At 52.9% G+C, this 19,839-nt stretch overlaps 6 protein-coding genes across 6 annotated transcripts; 4 read left to right on the top strand and 2 right to left on the bottom strand.

Annotated features, from left to right (window-relative positions):
• Positions 1-101: 101 nt before the first annotated feature.
• J4E88_008602 (uncharacterized protein) lies at positions 102-3,092 on the bottom strand (the record flags this gene model as incomplete). The annotated part of the gene is made up of 2 exons (XM_049402212.1): positions 102-2,821; positions 3,080-3,092. The coding sequence occupies 2 exons, from the start codon at positions 3,090-3,092 to the stop codon at positions 102-104; spliced, it is 2,733 nt and encodes a 910-aa protein (XP_049251883.1).
• Positions 3,093-5,149: 2,057 nt separating this feature from the next.
• On the top strand, positions 5,150-6,159 carry J4E88_008601 (uncharacterized protein; the record flags this gene model as incomplete). The annotated part of the gene is made up of 3 exons (XM_049402211.1): positions 5,150-5,218; positions 5,270-5,732; positions 5,789-6,159. 3 exons carry the CDS (start codon positions 5,150-5,152, stop codon positions 6,157-6,159), a joined length of 903 nt encoding a protein of 300 aa, XP_049251882.1.
• A 431-nt stretch (positions 6,160-6,590) lies between these two features.
• Positions 6,591-8,485, top strand: J4E88_008600 (uncharacterized protein; the record flags this gene model as incomplete). Its single annotated transcript, XM_049402210.1, is given in 2 exon segments — positions 6,591-6,594; positions 6,606-8,485. 2 exon segments carry the CDS (start codon positions 6,591-6,593, stop codon positions 8,483-8,485), a joined length of 1,884 nt encoding a protein of 627 aa, XP_049251881.1.
• A 616-nt stretch (positions 8,486-9,101) lies between these two features.
• Positions 9,102-12,508, top strand: J4E88_008599 (uncharacterized protein; the record flags this gene model as incomplete). Its single annotated transcript, XM_049402209.1, has 6 exons — positions 9,102-9,108; positions 9,603-9,680; positions 9,739-9,797; positions 9,874-12,100; positions 12,147-12,255; positions 12,304-12,508. 6 exons carry the CDS (start codon positions 9,102-9,104, stop codon positions 12,506-12,508), a joined length of 2,685 nt encoding a protein of 894 aa, XP_049251880.1.
• A 3,055-nt stretch (positions 12,509-15,563) lies between these two features.
• J4E88_008598 (uncharacterized protein) lies at positions 15,564-16,454 on the top strand (the record flags this gene model as incomplete). The annotated part of the gene is made up of 1 exon (XM_049402208.1): positions 15,564-16,454. One exon carries the CDS (start codon positions 15,564-15,566, stop codon positions 16,452-16,454), a length of 891 nt encoding a protein of 296 aa, XP_049251879.1.
• Positions 16,455-17,786: 1,332 nt separating this feature from the next.
• On the bottom strand, positions 17,787-19,595 carry J4E88_008597 (uncharacterized protein; the record flags this gene model as incomplete). The annotated part of the gene is made up of 1 exon (XM_049402207.1): positions 17,787-19,595. One exon carries the CDS (start codon positions 19,593-19,595, stop codon positions 17,787-17,789), a length of 1,809 nt encoding a protein of 602 aa, XP_049251878.1.
• Positions 19,596-19,839: the final 244 nt, after the last annotated feature.

The raw sequence follows: 19,839 nt of genomic DNA, 5'->3' as shown, positions 1-19,839 counted from the left end.
GTCTCTGTTAACGAGTTCTAACTTGGTAGCTGACGTCGAGTCCCGCTCTATGTCTATATAATGTCACTCCATACCGTCTCGAACACGCTTAGTCACCGGAACTATTCAGCAACAGAAGAAGCCGGCGTAGACTTACCAGCCAACCTCTTACTCCTCCTCGTCACCTGCTGCCCACCCTCCCCCTCCTCCACATCCCCATCCCCCTTATCCGCAACAAAACTAGGCGGATCCTCCCTCCTAAACTCCCTACTCCCAGACACAGGCTGTGCATTAAAACTCGCAGTCCTGGACCCAGACGCCCACAGGCCGCTGTCAAACGTAGAAGACTGGCGCCGATACTTCGCATTATTACCTATCAGCGCATCAACAGCCTCCTCGTCCATACACACATCATCCATGCCCTCAATAGAAAACTCATCCAGATCTAGATTAGACCAAGAAGGATCGTTGTTAGCGGGGAAGAAGGCGCTGAGGCTTTGTTTGCGGTCGTCGAAGGGGACGGCGGGCGCGTAGTTGGCCATGAAATCGCTGGTTGGGGGTGGAGCGGCGGATTGGACTTGGGCTTGGATGGGGAGGTCGGCGGGTTCGGAATAATTGATGCGCTGTTTTTTGCGGAGACCTGCGCGGGAACCCTGACGGGGTTTGGTTCCGTTGATGATTTTCTCAAAGGAGTCTGAGTCTTCGGAGTCGGAGAGGGCGGTTATACGTCCCGTAGAGCGTGCCGTGGACGTGCGTTTGAGTGCCGGACGCTCGTCATCAGATGAGTCGCTATGGTTAGCCTGCCGCTTCTTGGGAAGCGATCGCTTCCGCGAAGGCGTCTGTCGTTCATCATCCGAATCCGCAAAAGTAATAGTGCGACGCGGTGTTTTGCGCTTACCACCAATACCCGCTTCGTCTTCTTTGATAAATTCATCTCGCTTCTTCTCCATTTCCGCGATGCGCTGGTTGATCTCCGGGTGGAGGATATCGTAGTAGGCTGAGTAGTCGAACTCCTTCTTTGATCCCTCTCGCTTGTAGTCAATGTAGACATCCATTTTCTCGATTTTCTTGTCGACGAGCTTGACTTCCATGTCACCGCGGTGAACGGGGAAAGAGCCGGGGCGGATCTTGCGTTGGAGGATGAATTGTTTCATCTGCGATTTCGCACGGTGTTTCATGTTCATGCCGTAGAGGGCGTAGATGAGCGTACGTTCGTGAGGCTTGGGATGACCGCCCTTGTAGTGTTCATGAACGGGGTAGTCAGAGAACTCGTGAGTATCACCTAACCGACCCTTACTAGCGGCTTCAATGAACTTGCTAGCCAACGCCGCTTCGTAATGATGTTTCGAGCCAAACGCGGATGCGAAATGGCCTTTCGGCTCTTTCTCCATACCTACTCGCTGATCAACCTTGACGTTAGCGACCTGACAGATGTAGGCAAAGTCTAGGAAGCGCTCCATACAGTATAAATGAGCGAAGCCCACACAGTCGTATGGGTCGACTACGCCGGTACCGTAAGTTCGGTGCTTTTCGTCGAATGCGACGCGGTAGTTGCCAACTTCAGCTGTGCCTTTGCCGGTGTACACACGCATTGGGCATGCGTCGAAGCGACAGTGGCTGTGAGATGCAGAAGCGTAGCGACGGGCGGAGTCTGAGGCTACGGGCTGGATCCAGATGCGCAGATTGTCTCCGGGATACTGCGTGATATACTCATGAATTTCGCGGGCAGTCATGGTACGCTTCTTGAACTCGTGCATGCCGTTGTTTTGGCTGTACTCAAATTTAAACCCTGATGATGATGACCAGTTGCCGTGAGGGAGAGGCTTGGTCTTGTATTTGCGACCTTCTTCCGCATGCTGGTTAATACGAGCGGTACGCGTGGTTTCGCCCCTAGTCGTGTTGTTAACGCGGACCCAGGGCTTGTCGTCGCATTTCTTCGGCTTTTCTCCAGCTCGCACGACAGCTACTTTGACCGGTTTGCTGACCGAGCTCGCGCATGACACGTTAGAATCGTGACGGGTATCTACTGATGATCGGGTTCGATGTGTAAGCTGCCTGGGAGGTTGCTTGGCGACATGAGCGTCATCATCAGATCCGAAGCCAGATTGAGTACGTTTACGTTTGGGTAATTGCGGTGCAGGGCGACTGGATTGGCGAGAGCTTGAAGGGAAGGTTTTGTTGAATTGGTGTGATCCAGTATACTGCTCGGTAGGCATCGCCACGTATCCAGTGTGCTGTTGCGGATACGGCTGTTGTGTTGGTTGGTAGTACGGCTGAACAGGGTATATCGAAGTGAATGGGTCAGGATATGTCTGTGAAGGCTGGGCAGCAACAGGGTACTGCGACATGTCCGGCATGAACGCGTTGCCACCTGGAAATGCTGAGAAGCCGGGAGTGGTGTCTAAGAATTGAGATGGCATCTGGAAGTCAGTATCCCAGAGACCAAGATCCTGCGAGAAGTCATAGGTAGGGTCAGTAGGCTGGTAGCCATGCGGCTCTACGGGAACCAACTCAGTCGACACTTGTCCAACCTCATTCTGGTTGACCAACTGGTGTAACTGATCATTGGTATTATCTTGCACAGGCGCAGATACAAATCCTTGACCAGTGTGGTTTTCTTGAGAGGGGTCACCGAGTTGGAATGCGCCTGCGTTGACCCCGTTCAAAGCCTCCTCATCCATGGGCACATCGAGGCCATTATTAGGTATCCAGTCGAGCGCGTCTAGACCAAATATATCATCGTTGCAATCTTCGTTGAGATTAAATTGCGTCAAGTCAAACTCGCCGAGAAGGCAAGGATCGATTGTACTGGGTAGACCAAGCACAGCGCCGGAGCCGGTTCCTGATATAGTATGAGCATGATCTGTTCGTAGATGAGTATCTGTTATCGAATTGGGCTGACGAGCGTGAAGCGTTGGAAGTCCTGACTGTAAGTCGTATTGGGTGTATGTGTTTGCGGGTTGATCCTTGTGTGACCTTGGAGAGATTGGCGAGATGCGTGAAACGGTAGATGGATACATAGCTTGAGCGATCTGATAGGTTCACGGCGTACGGGACGCACAGATAACACGGCTCACATCGTATATATATGAGAGCTCACGAGATTCTTTCATCGAGTCTTGTGAGGTTACAGATTTGAATTGGACAAAGGAATGTCGAGTGTAAGTATACTATGGTGTGCATCATTGTGCTGAGCTACAAAGCGGTCTTGAAAGGGCGGCCAGGCGGTGAATTACCAGCATTGTTCGAGTCGCTCTATCAATTGAAGAAACAACCCCACTCATCGTCGTGGCGATGGCTTACTTCAAGCAAATGTGGTGTTGAACAAGACTCTGGACCGCCTGGTAATGTGGACAAGTGGATCGCATGAACCGGTAACTGCTCTTTGTTAGCCAATGAGCTCTCTAATATGGACGTAGAGAAGCAGGTAGGCAAAGAAGGTGATCAGATTATATAAAGCAAAGTTTTCGACACAATTTTTACGAACAGGTCTGTGAATTTTGTCTTTTTTTCATCATGAAAGGGGAGAGTGTAGGAATGATGGAACTTACCAATTGCTGGGTTAGTCTCGCGCTGCACTAGAAGTGAGCATGTGCGAAGTAGAGCCTGTAGAGCCATGTCGCGCTCTGCGACGCGCTGAGAGCCTAGATTGAAGGCACATGCGTGTTGAACACCCTTTGACAACTTTGCACATTATAACCATGGAAATCCAAGATCATAGTGTTCAAAGTGGTCACGGGATGTTGGCCGCGCATGTGAATTAAAAGTTGAGGCGCTGCAGCTCGAAGACAAAGAAGAAAACTTTCGCCGAGGCGCTAGGGTCGGAGTATCAGTGCCGCCGAAATCCCGGACCATCTTCAACGACACGGGCCTTCCCGCCTTGACGCCTGTGGCCACAACCATGGGCCTTACGAACACCGAGTGACGTTCGCCTCAGGTATCCACGGGTTCGGTTCTCTCATGATGTTGGGACGATCAAACATGCGTGCCGCATCTGCACGTAAGTCGTTTGGGGATGTTCCCTTCTGCACCAGGCCCACGCGAAACACGCCTCACGCGCCCTCGTCAAACACGGACTGTTTAATCAAACATGAGAGCTTTCGAGAACACCAACCTATCGCATCTGGGAGAGCAGATTGATACACGGTCAAAACTACACTCCGCTGTCAATCATACCATAATTCCAGATTTGTATAACATCCAGCGCGTTTCTTTCTTGTCATGCGGAGAACGAGTCGTCGAGGCTCTTTGTATCGAAACTTGTGTTTCTCATGGGTCAACTCCAGACCTTTGCGGGTGGCACTACCTCCTGGGGTGTTCGGAAATGCAGCTCACCCATCGGGGAGACCGACTTCTCACAGGCATATCCAAACTCTGATATCGTACGACTTCGCAATTCGACCAGGCTTTCTTTCATAGCGTCATCGATGGGCCAGCTTCCCCAGCGTACATGACCTCGGTGCTCATGCCCACCCGCTGGATGTGGAAGCAGTGTTTCAAGATCGACGAGCCTCTCCAGACACCATGACCATGACAACAGGGGCTCCCACGCATCAAACATTCTTCGGACTGCCGAGAACACTGTGGCGGGATCTAATCCGCATGGGTTACATTACTAAACACCAAACATCTGGGATGCTTGAGCTGCGACATCCAGGTCATTCACAAACCATTCGGGTTACCACCTACGTCAGTAACCAATCGGTGAAGGCTTGCAGAATAACAAAGTTCATGACCCATACCACACACCCGATCCCTCACCATGCATGCAACGCGTACTACCGGGATGTTTCCTACCGCGGTCATCGTGGTCAAGGCCATGCGTTCATAATGCGCGGCTACCTCTACCTGCAGCTCGGATCCTTCACCGTCGTGCTACTTCTCGACTGCTAATCTTCCGCCAGTGCGTGGTTGGTCCTTTTCCGATTTCGGACCTTATATCTTTACATCAATGTTAATTCCCCTCTAAAATATGGCAAGCGAAAAGCTTATGGAGCTGGTGCTCCTTGGTCGAATCACCTTCTACGGTATAATAACACTTATCATCTTGAGCTATGTTACAGTCGGTTTGCGGTTATGGGTGCGGTATCGCATCACGAGATCTCCAGGTTGGGATGATGCCGCTATGGTAGCTTCACTTCTATTGTTTACTTGCTATTGCGCTTTCGTAATGGCCATCACCTTTCGGAGCATGGACCGAAAACTCTTCGGCGAAGAGGATATCCACGTAACCTTAATTGTGAGTATGCCTCCAGACTTCACATCCCTCTCAGTGCTAATCAGATTGCAGTTTATTCAACTTTCCGAAGTCTTTTACGTCCTAACGACGAGCTTCCTCAAAGTCTCGCTAGGTCTCTTCTTTCTAAGGGTCCTTACCAAGAAATGGCAAAGGCATCTGTTCCACGTCGTTCTCGTCATCAGCGCAATATACGGCCTCTACTACGTTCTGATCATCATCTTCCATTGCGGCGACCCAACACGCCTCGCCGATAACCTGCGATCACCGTCATCGCCCAACTGCTTGCCATCTGTTCTTGTCCTCACCTCCGGGTATCTCTACGGCATCATCAACGTAATCGCTGATTGGACGTTCGTATTGGTACCGATCTCCGTCCTACTGGATAGTGACCTCGATAGAAGGAGTAAGATCAGCGTTAGCATGGTTATGGCGTTGGGTGCAGTGGGCAGTGTGAGCTCGATCCTCAGGATGGTCTACCTGAAGGGGCTGGGCTACAATGGGCCAGGTTTACATGGTAAGTCTTTCTTCACCCACATGGTGTCATTCGAGCATGTACTAACAACTATCTAGTCGATGCCGTTAAAGCAACGATATGGGCGACCGCCGAGCCGGGCACAGGCATAATTGCAGCCTCAATCGCCATCCTTCGCCCGCTGTTCCGCAAAATCGCTTCGGATGTTCGATCAAAGGCGTCTTCTTACTCCAACTCACGCAAAGGGTCCCTACAGCCCGACGACTCCATTGCGTTGAGGAGCCAAGACATGGTCGCGCAGGAGATGAAGAACAACAAGAAGCACAGCGTATACAGAGTCAGCGAGGATCTAGATCCGTGGAGTCCGACGATTGTTGCCACGGCGGATGTGCAAAGGATGATTGTAGTGAAGGGAAGGATGAGCCCAGCCCCAGGTGCACCACCAACGAGGCCTGATAATATGATATAATGCATTGAACTGCGATTACGCGTATATAAGATATTAAAAGTTTCACAGAAGACCCAGGAGGACTGTGCTGTCAGTAATTCAAATTATTACTTTATGATTAAGACCATCGTACCTCCTCGCCCCTGATGTGTTGTCGTCTTGGACCATCGTCCATGCGATGTGGTATTCCAACTTGCAATCGACTTCTTGTCAGCTGATCAGACAAAGGCGTATGTCTCAACAAAGGCCTCTCGAATATTGATGAATGTCGCGGCGCTCAACATTACCTCGGCGCCCTGATGGCGTAGTGGAGTAGGGCTAACGGATGACGTGCCGGAAAAGGCAAAGGCGGGAGTGCGGCCCCAGGAACAGCGGAACATGGCGAGTTTGGAGCTTGGAATTGGTTATCCCAAGGTCACCAACCATGACATAACTACCCACCTAACCGCGCCATGCGTCCTTCGCAGCAAGAGACGACATGTGGAAACCGAACCTCCACGCCCGAAGAGGCACGATAGGACACCGCGTTGCCTGCATTTGTGCCCACGCCCCCAGGCTGCCCCCAACCTATCACCACCCCCGCCAGCGACGCTGCTTCCACGAATACTTCATTACCCACATACCCTCGACGTCGCTGCATCCTGACTCGCGAGTCACCCAGCCTGCGCTGCACCACAAGCTCCCGCGCGACAAGAGCACGCCGTACAATGCGGACAAGTCGGGGCGGTCGCCGGCTGCCGTCGTGGGCACGTCGCGCGAGATGACCGTCGTCCGCATACCATTGAAGAGCGCAAAACACCATTTCGGCGTCTCCTTGTCGCGGGGTTCGCGGCCATACAACGAAGATGCGTTCCAGGCGGGCACCATTGACCTCCCCGCTTTCGCACGGCGGCGCCCCATCTCTCTGAGCAGAAAGGGACAAAGCGCAGACACCGAGGTCACACCAGACGTAGGCGCGAGTGGAGATCCGCAGGTCTTCTACTTTGGCGTCTTCGATGGCCATGGCGGCGCTGAGTGCTCTGGTTTCCTGAGGGAGCAGCTGCACGACTACCTGGAGAAGGCGACCAAGCAGTTTGAGCTCACGAGCAGCCTCGCACGGGAACGAACCGAGACCCAGTCTGGCAACCCAAAGGCCAAGGGCGAGGCTTCTTCTGGCGACCGAAGGCAGAGGGACAAGGAGAGCCTGAATGCTATAGAAACGCATACGCCACCGGGCACAACAGCTTTGAAGCCGCCACAGCCTGGTAGTAAAGATCAGCTGCCAACCGCCGGCTCCAAATCTATGGACGGTCCAATCGAAGGCGTTGCTCCAGTGCGACAGTCAGACAGCGTACGGAAAGCTGAAGAGCTCGAGCAGCAGCTGGTCAAGCAATGGAAGGAGCTCGTAGGCGGATACTTCAGACGCTTCAAGCCCGAGTACTTCTCCATGTCCGCGGGCGGACGCGGCCACCCGGCTGAGAAAGAAGTCATTGAGAAGCGTCACACCAGCAATCCAACAATACCTGAAGACGTCAAAGAAGGCATCGGAATCGAGACCGTCCTCGAATACGCCTTCCTCAAAGCCGACTACGACTTCGTCGCCGCCCAAGTCGGCAAAAAGGAAGAAGACCCCGTCCGCGCAGATAAAGCTCTAAACGACGACGACATCCTCGGCCAACCCTCCCGCCAAACCAGCACAAACATCGGCGGCACGAATCGCTTCAAAGGCGGCAGCACATGCAGCGTAGCCCTCATCTCGACGCCCACGCCCTCGCCCTTCTGGCACCCATCCTCGCCCTCCTCCCTCATAACCGCCCACGTCGGGGATACTAGGATACTTCTCTGCAACACCGCAACCGGGCTCGCCGTGCCCCTAACATCGAACCACCACCCCTCCCTTCCCGAAGAAGCAACCCGCCTCCGCCGCTTCGCCGCCTCCTTCGTCACAGACTCCTTCGGCGAAGAGCGCATGTCCGGTCTCGCAAACACCCGTTCTTTCGGCGACATGGCACACAAACGCGTTGGCGTAAGCGCAGAACCCGAGATCCGGCGTATAGAACTGTCGCCCGCGGAATACTCCTTTCTCATCTTGTGCAGCGATGGTGTGTCGGGTCATTTGTCAGACCAGGAGATTGTGGATATTGTTAAAGAGGCCAAGACGCCGGAGCAGGCGGCGAGGGATGTTGTGGCTTTTGCTACTGAGACGAGTACGGGGAGTGAGGGCGCGGATAATGCGACGGGGTTGGTTGTTAGGTTAGGGGGTTGGGAGAGGAGGGGTGAGGGGGGATTGGGGAGTCTGGGGACGAAGGAGATGAGGGATTGGAGGAGGCAGGAGGCGGAGAATCCGAGGGCTAGTGGGAGGATGTGAGGGGTCTCTTGTGTTTGTTGATGATATAGCGATTGGGTTGGATGCATTGTATATAGAAATACTATACCGATCCACGTAAGAAGCTCATCTTTTGGCCTTCCCACACCCTGTAGGCAGACACGGGGCAACGGTTATGGTCGAGATATAGTTCAAGCCTAGTCAAACCCTTTGCCAGTAGCAACAAGGGGCGTCAAACACCCGTGAGAAAGACAAGTCTGTCTACTACCTGATGAAGTAGCATAACACGTGAGCACTTAACTTGGTACACAGTCGTTCATGAACCCAGTTTCAATCAAAGACTCGTTCCCTGTGGCCTCTTCATAGTCGTCCATATGTAGGCTCAGCTGTAGGCTGCCGTCGCTACCAACTACTTTAAAGCCATACACGATGTAGGCTGCCGCGATGACTGGGAACTTCCAAGATGACGATGTTCGCGTACTAGAGTTTTGCATCGATGCGATTCGTCATGATGCGCGTGTATCGTCCAATAGCCTCGAGGTGATTGACGGGCTGCAGGTAGACGCTTGGCTTGGCTTCCAGACAGAACCACAGCGGCGCGATGTAACAGTGATAACATTTCGAGATGCACAACGACTAGGCTGGGTGTCATAACTCTATGCAGTGTCTGTGCAGGACGGTAGGACCCTCGTTCAGTGTCATGGCTCTCACAGGGCTGCATGCGGGAGGGCGAGCTCAATCTGGGGGGGAAAGCACGATGCGCAAGCGAGCCAATGCGCCGTTGCCAGGCGGGCGCCGCTCCTTCCTCCAACGAACCCATCGACGGTGCCTGAAGCAGCGGAAGAATAAATTTCTCCTCTCACCCTCGCCCTCACGACACCGTCTCACTGTCAAACGCCGTGTTTGCCTGTTGCTTGCTGCTCTTTGACTGGCTGCCCTTACGCCCGTCTCCTTGCACCAAAGTCCGCACTGTTAGTGGGGCAGACCCTTTAGGAGGAAAACAACACGTGAACTAGGCCTGTCTACGCTCGACCTTCTTTCGCTTCAAATTCCCTCCCTACGACGGACGCCCTCCGCAACCTCACCACTCCCTGCCTTCCTGCCGCACCACCTTCTGCTTCTCCCGCCACCGCGGCCCTTTAATTCTTCCCACCGCCAGATACCCCGCCTGAATCTTTGAAGCACCCTTCAGCAGTCATGGATATCAACCAGGTGTTGGAGGGGACCTACTCCGCCGGTATGCTGCCTTTACTGAGACCCGCACTTTTCTAGAAGCTCGACTGACCCTTCTGCAGACGCTAGCATCCGTAACAGCGCCGAGCAACAGCTCATCCAGGCTGCCGACTCCGACTTTGTGAGTCCCCCGCTGCCAGAAGGCTGCATGTCCCCCGAGACATAGCCAGAACATATCCACTAACGTCTATCTTCAGCCTCAATACCTCACCGTCCTCGGCGGCGAACTCGCAAATGAACAAGCCGCGCCCCAAATCCGACAGGCCGCCGCCCTGGCCCTGAAGAACGCCTTCACCGCTCGCGAGTATGCCCGGTTACGTCAGGTCCAAGAACGATGGCTCAGCCTCGACACCCAGATCAAGCAACAGGTCAAGGACATGGCCCTGCGGACTCTGGCCACACCCAACAAGAACGTAGGCTCGGCCGCCGCACAGTTCATCGCCTCCGTGGCTGCTATCGAGATACCCCGCAATCAATGGCCGGAGCTCATGACCTCGCTCGTTGAGAGTGTCGGTCAGGGCAGCGACGCCCAAAAGCAATCTTCGCTTACCACAATCGGTTTCGTGTGTGACACAGACGACGTAGAGTTGAGGGACGCGCTAGCACAGCACTCCAACGCTATCCTGACGGCTGTCGTCCAGGGTGCCCGCAAGGAGGAGGCCAACAACGATGTCCGTGTAGCCGCCATCAACGCGCTCAGCGACTCGATCGAGTTTGTACGCTCCAACTTCGACAATGAGGGCGAGCGCAACTACATCATGCAGGTCATCTGCGAAGCCACACAAGCGGACGATAGCCGCATCCAGCAGGGTTCGTACGGATGTCTCAACCGCATCATGGGTCTCTACTACGACAAGATGCGCTTCTACATGGAGAAGGCGCTATTCGGTCTTACCATCCAAGGCATGAAGAGCGAGGAAGAGGATGTTGCCAAGTTGGCTGTCGAGTTCTGGTGCACCGTCTGCGAGGAGGAAATCGCCATCGAGGACGACAACTCCCAGGCTCAAGCCGAGGGCTCCACCGAGCTCCGCGAATACTTCAACTTTGCCCGAGTTGCCACACAAGAGGTCGTTCCAGTGCTGCTCGAGCTTCTTGCCAAGCAAGACGAGGATGCCGACGACAACGAGTACAACACTTCCCGCGCAGCATACCAATGTCTGCAGCTCTGGGCACAGTGTGTCGGTAGCGGCGTTATGCCCCCTGTTCTTGCTTTCATCGAGAAGTACATCCGCTCAGAAGACTGGCACTACCGTGATGCGTCCGTCTCCGCCTTTGGTGCCATCATGGAGGGTCCTGAGGAGTCTGTGCTAGACCCCATTGTCAAGCAAGCTCTGCCTACTTTGATTGGAATGATGGACGACCAAAACATTCACGTCAAGGACTCCGCCGCATACGCCTTGGGTCGCATCTGCGAGGCTGTTCCCAGCGCACTCGACGCGCAGCAGCACCTGCCTCCCCTGATCGGAGCTCTATTCAACGGTCTCGCCAGCAACCCTAAGATGGCCGCATCGTGCTGTTGGTCGCTGATGAACTTGGCTGACAGGTTCGCCGGAGAGCCCGGTTGCACAACCAACCCATTGTCGCCTCATTTCGCCCAGAGCGTGCAGAGCCTCTTGCAAGTCACCGAGCGCGCTGATGCCGACAACACTCTCCGCACAGCCGCATACGAAGTACTCAACTCATTCGTCAACAACGCCGCTGGTGACAGCGTTCCTCTGGTCAACGAGCTCGCCAACGTCATCCTGGAGCGTCTGGAGAAGTCCATGGCACTTCAATCGCAGGTCGTTAACGTCGAGGATAAGCTGACTCTCGAAGAGATGCAGACTAGCTTGGCCAGTGTCATCATGGCCATCATCCAGCGCATGGAGAGCGACATCAGGCCCCAAGCCGACCGTATCATGCAGGCGCTGCTGAGTCTTCTTTCATCTTTGCCTCCCAAGTCCAGTGTTCCAGACACTGTCTTTGCCGCCATTGGTTCGATCGCGACGGCTCTCGAGGAGGACTTCCAGAAGTACATGGAGGCTTTCTCACCATTCCTGTACAATGCTCTTAACAACCAGGAAGAGCCCGCGCTCTGCTCCATGGCCATTGGTCTGGTTTCTGACATCACCCGATCTCTGGGCGAGAACGTTCAGCCATTCTGCGATGCCTTCATGAACTCGCTTCTCCACAACCTACGCAGCCCTCAACTTGGCAACCAGCTCAAGCCAGCTATTCTGCAATGCTTCGGTGATATCGCCCACGCCATCCACGGTGCATTCGAGACTTACCTGACCGTTGTTGCTCAAGTGCTGCAACAAGCTGGACAAGTCACATTGACCACCGAGGGCAACTACGAGATGATCGACTACATCACCTCCCTCCGTGAGGGTATTATGGATGCATGGGATGGTTGCATCGTTGCCATGAAGAGCAGCAACAAGAGTAAGTTTTGTAATCCAAGACGTTGATGACACACTAACAGTTCCAGCTCAACTCATCGTCCCATACCTTGACTCCATCTTCGACCTCCTCCGCACTATCCAAGCAGACAGCAACCGCACTGAGGCTCTCCTCCGATCTTCGTGTGGTGTTATCGGGTATGTACAAGTGTCCCTCTTTCAACATATCTCACTAACATAATTTAGTGACCTCGCGGATGCGTTCCCAGCTGGTGACTTCCGGGAGTACTTCCGTCACGAGTTCCTCACCGCAATGGCGAGGGAGACACGCGCAAACCAAGACTTCAGCGGTCGAACCCGGGACACTGCTCGATGGGCACGTGAACAGATCAAGCGTCAAGTCGGTACGTCGCTCGGCTACAACCCCTACCTCCGCCCCGCTCCTCTGTAGTGAAATCGACATCCCCACCTTATATATATACTCCAGCCCACTGACTTCCCCTTCCCAGGCGGCAACCAAGGCGTAATGGCTTGATTGTCTTGATACCCCTTCCCTCCCCCAGCACTGCTTGAACCTTGTGTTGGCCAAGATGTTGGATAACCTCTCTGGAGGTACCGTCTAGCATGTGGCTAAAACATAGGTTCTAGCTCCCCCTCGCGTATCCCAGCACCTCGAAGCACAGTACGGAGCCCATCCGTTCGAAGAATGTCGTCGCGCACGGAACTTCGCTCCCCCGGGGTCATCGGTCTACGTCCCTCGCACTTACCCGGAGATCCTTGATAGAGCAGCGTCATCGCATGCGTCCCAATTCGGAGGAGGAGGCGGAGTCGTTTCGTCGTACAACCATGGCACCAGATTCGGACATTGGGAATTGGTTAATGGTGTCTCAACCTATCGTCCACCCGCGGAAAAGACTCCAGGTGGCTGCGGTCATCCCGAATTTGCCTAAAGTCGACACGAAACGAATCCAGCACCCCCGACCCCGCGACTCCCGACCCCAGCACCAATGCGCATCTCCCCCCGTCGAACCCGAATCGCACAGCACCCTCTCCACAACCCAATCATGTAGCACCAAAAGTCTTGTAAGGCAAAGATAAAAAGCTGTTATAGCTTTTTCTTTCTAGCCAAGGAGAATAATAGATTCATTCCCATCCACCCCCTTTTTTGTACACTCACTTCTTCTTTCTCTTCCCCTTCGGGGCCTTCGGGGCTTCAACTTCCCAATCATAACATTGGAAATAGGCGTTTATACCACTTTGACTGCTTTGTTTGAGAAGTGGTTTGTTTCTGTGGAATGGGTATATTTGCTGGCTGGTGGTTTATAGTTGTAATGATTACTGCGTAGACTTGTATGTTGAAGTGTGTTGATATGATGATGTGTGTGCTTACTAAGAAGATCGAACCGGCCATTCAGGTGGCACATCGGAGTTACGGCACGTTGTGTCTTTTGTCATGCAAGTATTGGCATTGCTGTGCCACCTGAGCATTAGTACGAAGGAGCAATATGTCGCAGCAAATAAGTCACCCCACCCTACGTCGCCCAAGCATTGGCGCCATTGGCCCTACTCATTTCACCGTTATCATACACAAAGCTACTGCCATTACATCCACAACACTGCAAACCCAACAATCACTTGCGACACTCTCCCCAGACGCGATATGGGCGCGAAATCGGATGACACTCCGGGCATCGAAAAGCCAGATTCGACTAACGTCAACACCAACACCAACACCAACGTCAAAAGAGACAACATCGACTCTGACGAAACACCACCAATCTACTACGACGCCGAGCCATCAGCCCAGCCACCAAAATACCCCGATGACAAATCCACTTCCCCTACATCACGCCCCAAGCCGCCCACAAACCAACGACACAGCAGCGGCGCACCCGCGAGTACCATCGCAGCAGTCCTCGGTTCTGAATATAGCTCGGATTTAGATGCTCAGCGACGAGCAGACCGTAAGAAGAAAACGCTTCGAGAGCGCTGGAATGATTTTAAGGAGAGGAATTTTGGTGGGTATGAGGTTGATGGGGTTAATGGGGATGGGGCTGGGGCGGCGAGTGCGGCTGAGTGGAATGTGCAGGGTGGGAGGCTGAGTGGGGGGATGGCGAGTCCGTATCGGAGGAAGGGGAAGTGAATTGGTGGATTAGGTTAAGCTTGTTTGTGCTGGGAAGGTACGCTGGATAGGTGTATTGTTTTGGTACAAGGTTATAGCACGACTTCTGGCGCTATCGCTCGAGCATGTCGCGCGTTGTATCGATGTTGACGGGTACGAAACAATGTTAATCTTTAATATCCGACACAGCATCTGTCGCATCGTCCATGGCTCAATATTTCCTTCACAGCAGTGACTGATCGAGCTCTTGCGTATCTGTCCGCTCCGTAGAGTCTCATATGAGAAAGAAGACGTGTTATCCTGAGACCAGATGTTAATTACGAGGATTAACAGATAAGGTATGGTCGCATGTAAAAGAATAGATGATTTTGACATTTATATACGCGACAAGTGCGAAGCAGGACGCCCTGTGTTGGACAGGACATATCTCCCCATCAACACGTCGATATGCGAGCAGACTCTATCAGCACTCTGTCAGAATGGTGGTTCCAACGGTCATATACGCAATAATTACCAAGCGAGGGAGGCTGCACGGGCGAAGGAAGATGCCGCATTATTGTTATGGAGGGAAGCAGTAGATGGAGTATGTAACAGGTAAGATAGCGAGAGATCGGCGGCGCGAAGGTCTACGCGTGTTAGCGTTCCGGTCGGCATCGGGGATGTTGATGTTCGCATCGCGACGCGACAAGTACATAGACAAGCCCACGCTAGTCAGCCGCCACATCTGATCACGAATAGTCGACAGTTAGATTGCAATCCGTTATTGCCTAAGAAATTAGCCGTGACGTCTATCTCCTCGTTGCTGCGTCATGACCCGATTACCTTGACCGGTCCGGCTGAACCATTCTAAAAGACGAACGTGGCCCAATCGTTTGGTGACGGCAGCCACAAACCAGCCACCAATGCATGCAGCAGGTTTAATCTGCGTCTGCTCTCTTCTGTTTGGTTGCCCTCTTCTCCTGACCTTGTCATCTTCGCATGAATGTATTGCTCAGCAGGACGAAGGGCGACCTGGAAGCGTGGGTGCTGAAGATAAGCTGAAGGAGGGCGTATCGGCTGCCTCATTTTGGAACCCTGTAGGTCTCCTTATAAACTATTCCTTTAGAAACCCCATATCAACAGGTTGCCAAGGTCTGAGTTTTGGTCGTAAGCTTAGGTACTTGAGATCGTTTCCCTATCGACGAGCTGCTGATCTGGGCGATCCATCGACGCGGGTGGATTGTCGAGGCTGATTAGGCTGGCGCTCCAGCTGAGCGGCTGGTCGGATTGGCAGTGGACACCTGCATAAGAGAACCGCACCCTCAGCCTTCTTTCCAAATACCCAAGTCATTTCCTATCCATAGTTATTCCGTCTCTCCTATTCTCGGAGCAAGTCAACCTCGCAATGCACAATCGCAAAACCTACTTCATTCTCTCCACCACCGATTATGACACAAAGCACATCCAACTCGGTCAAATTATCACCAACATTCGCATACCATACCGCGCTTTAAGCCCGCCCCTTAACACTTCCGAATCCCCTCTCCCAGAAATCGAATCTAGGTTCAAAGAGAACTACACTTTCGACCATGCCAGAGCCGTCTCTGGAGCGCTGGGCGTTCAAGCCCAGTTCCTCGCCCAGCTGGGCAGTCCTCTTGGTGCAGACGCCGAGATGAGCCGCGAGCACGTCAATAGTGTGGAATGGGGTTTTGAGCGCCTGGATACCAAGTTCATCGAGCCGACGCATAAATACGTCGAGGATAGCGTTCGTTTGGTTCCGGAAGTGAAGAATTGGCTGGATAAGAGGAGGTTATCTGGCGCGGCGTATATGGTTACAGGAGTAAAGATTGCGAGGGGAGTCAGGTTCACTGGTAAGAAGGTACGAAAAGTTGGGCTAGGTGGTGCGGCGACTGTGGATTTGATGACTTTGACCGGCGCGCCGATGTCGGGTGGACCGACGGGCAGCGTGGAGAAAAGCGAAGAGGCTATTGAGACGTATACCAAGTGCTCGGATTTCGTGTGGGCATATCGCATACAGAGAGTGTATGTCAGCTGGTTTGGCGGAGTTGTGAAGACGAAAGAGAAGGTTGGTGGTGATCTTGCTGGGGCAGGAAATAACAGGGATTATGAGACGTATAGCGAGGAAAGTGAGGACGAGACACAGGAGATGAATGAGGTAGAATTGGAAAACGATATGGGATCTGACATGGTGCCGAGTGGGTTTTTGGAGGCGAAGGACATCAGCGGATTGAACGTGGGAGAGGACAACGAAGCTTTCCTTTGTCAAAATATGTAGTATGACGATATCGCATTGCGAAGACTGTCTCTGGAGCTACATCAGTCCAAAGCGCAGCCGTCAAGGAAGCATTGTGACCGAGACATATTGCAGCTGCTGGGTTTCAGGATAGATAATCCCAGGCAGGTTGACCCAGCTTGTCACATTCGTAAAGTTACAGAGGAGTCAGAAGCCAGCATTGATATATTCTTATGAACGAAGAGAAAATCTCAAGGCCGCAATCAAGTCCTCGATTGTCCACTCGTTTGACATGCAGAAGATGTTCCCCTTCTTCCATGGCATAATAGCCAGTAAACCTCGATTGTCTTCGCTCATCTGCAACAAAATTTTGCGCACACATTCATAGTTCTGAATCTGACATGACTTAGGCATGTTCTTTCTTCCATGCTCGTTGTGAAACGCGAGTACGTTCGCGACAAGCGCAGCAGCCAATGGTGTCGCAAAGGAAGTGCCGTCCATGTATTTAGTCATGCATTCGATGCCGCCTATCTTCCTTTTTTGCGCACCCGCCATGTCATTGGTATTGCTTGTGTCTGATGTTCCGAGTCGAGTTGGCCAAGTTGACAGGACATTTGTCCCCAGCATAGCAAAATTTGGCTCATAGGTCGTAGGATTGGGGTTGAATTGCGCGTCTTTCCCATAGGTTGTTAGAGCGCGGATGCTGAATACGGAATGATTGTTTGCTGGATATGGAACTGGCTGGTTCCCACCTTCGTTGCATGCCGCAGCGAATATGATAGTTTCTTTTTTCGAGGCGTAAGCTTGCTTGAGGAGAGAGTCGATGTCAGGCTTTGATTCGCTTTCGTGTATAGCAAATGACAGTGATATGATGTCCACTTTCCAGGTCTCAAGTGCGTATCGTATGGCCTCACAATAGCTGTTAGAAAGTGTTCGATATACAAGGGTTTGGCACTTACACTGACTACTCGTCGCCCGAATGCAGGATCCTTGTTACACGAAGCGGTCGTATCCGCAACACGTGCCACGTATAGATGTGCACAAGGAGCGTGTCGTAAGATGATACCGGCAATATGAGTACCATGTCCCTCGTTGTCGTTCGGTGCCGAGGGCTCTTCTAGAAAGTCTTTATAAAATTCTTGGATCTTCCTCTCGCGTAGTTCATTCAGGGTGGCTTGGCCTATTACTTCTTCATCCTCCTCCATAGATCCCAGTGGTGGCCATTTAGACCCGATGAAGGGGTTTGTGACGTCGATGCCTGTGTCGATTATTGCTACCTTGACGGGGAAATTGACACTTTGCGACTTGCTGTGGCTAGCGATGCGACTGCAGAAGTTTCGGTAACCATGCATCCATGCGCCATACTGCACTGGTCTAGGTAGAGAAGTTATTGGCTTGTTTCAAAAGTTGGAGATCAGCAACGTACTCTTTTGAGGGCCGCGCGTCAAAGAAGACTTTTCGTTCGTCGTCGGCCATGAGTGCGTCATCTGCATTCGAGAAACTGTTTCTCCCAAGTAACGGCATCGGGGGTCGTTTTGGTGCTCTCATATCGACTTTCGCAACCGACCGAACGTGCTCCAAAAGGGCCTGACATGCTTCCCAGTTCCCGTACTGCCCTTGCAGAAGCTCAGCGCAAAGATTACTGATGCGCTGCTGCCTCTGAGGTTCAACTCTGTCGCTTTCATCGAGCCATGTGCGCGTCGCTGACTGCACGAGTCTGTGCATCACAAAGCTTGTACCTCCAGTGCGAACTGAGATGAAGTTATACTTCAGTAGTGTCAGTACGTCGTCGTCGAATGCGTCGTAGTCTGCACCACATTGTGATACATCATCTTCTTTGTCACTATCGAAGTCGTGGTTGCCATACGAGTTTTGACTTCCCTGAGCGTTTTTGTGCTTGCTTAGCCTCCGTATCAAGGCCTCCGGAATCTCTCGTCCATCGAAGAAGCTCATCATTGCGAGTAAGCCTGCTGCAGACGGCCGCGTTGACTGCATATATTCGAATGACAACTGCCAGGTAGAAGCGATAGCGGTTTTCCTCTTTCGCTGGACCTGGCGACCATTACTGTTTGCTCCTACTGCTGCATCCGTTCCCGCCCGTTCTGAACTCAACATTTGAATATCAAGGCTGTCCTTTTTCCATGAATTGGAAATATGACCGTCGATTTCGTAGATACGAGGGCTCGATCTCTTCGGCGCGCTCTTGAACTCCTCGATATACTTTGCCACAGAGCATCGGGGCGCTCTTTTCGAGATGTATGCCGTTGAGTGTACCATAGCCAGCGGGGAGTAATCGAGCATCGCTGTAAGCTCATCGACAGAGGCGTCACCTCTTTCCTGTACTCCTAGCTTGTTCTCAACGAGGGCCCGCGCCTGCACCTCGTCCATCGGACCTACAGATATGATGTCGCGCAGCTTCACACACTCCAATGCAACATTCTTGCTCCGCGTTGTAATGAGAATGGAGCCGCGATCACAATAGGGAAGGCTCATGCGCATCGGTCTTGAAGCGGTCTTCGGGCCGTGGGCAGGTTGACCTTGGTCATTACCCAGGTTGTCGCGAAAAGGGCCAGCATCCTCCACGCTATCTAGCACGAGCAGCCAGCGCTCCTTGCAATCGCTAAGCCAGTCGTTCACCAGCTTGACAACATTGACTTGGGAATCTTGTCGTCTAGGGATCTTGACGTGGTCGGCAATGTCGCGGTAGCCCTGCTCGAACCGGGCGCAGCCGAGGGCATGCACCCAGAACACCCACCGAAATTGCCCACGGGTACGATAGCAGTACTCGATAGCTAGATGCGTCTTCCTGTATCTTGTGTCAGGCGCGAATGTTAACCCGAGGTTGCCTTCGCTAGACTGACCCCACTCCGGCGGAGCCCACCACCGCGACACGAGATGCTGGCGCAGCGCATCGCTCGCGGATTTGATCCAACAGCGACCCACACTCGACGAAGTCTGGGTCGCGGGCGAACGGCACGAAGAACGAGGGCTGTACCGGAGTTTCTGAACGTTCTGCGGAGACAAAGGACCATTAGCACTGCGCTGGCTACAGTAAGGCTTTAACGGGCATTTACCAGGTATGGGCAAGCCGATAACGCTACAGGTGTTGTTGTTGTTGTTGTTGTTCTGCGGTTCCTGATTGCTTCCACTCGCGAACGAGATGCCGATGGAAGAGAAAGCCATCGTACACAATGGCGATCTGGTATGTGTAGGAGAGAGCCTTGTGCAGACTTACAGAGTACTGCTCTGGTGCGCGAGGCTGAGTCGTCACGGCTGAGTTTGTCGAGGCTGGCGCTTCAGCTGAGCTGCCCGCATCCTCCAACACGTCTATTCCTCATGCTCTGGCTTTGTTGCCTCCGACATCGAGTACCGGTCTTGCCCATGTTCCTCGCTGAGTGTCTAAGCATAAGTGTGTTCAATCTCATGT

Source organism: Alternaria novae-zelandiae, assembly GCF_023758075.1.
Source record: "Alternaria novae-zelandiae strain BMP 2774 chromosome Unknown scaffold_20, whole genome shotgun sequence".
Taxonomy (NCBI): Eukaryota; Fungi; Ascomycota; class Dothideomycetes; order Pleosporales; family Pleosporaceae; genus Alternaria; species Alternaria novae-zelandiae.
Note: the sequence above shows the minus strand (reverse complement) of the source record. Positions and strands in the feature narration are given on the sequence as shown.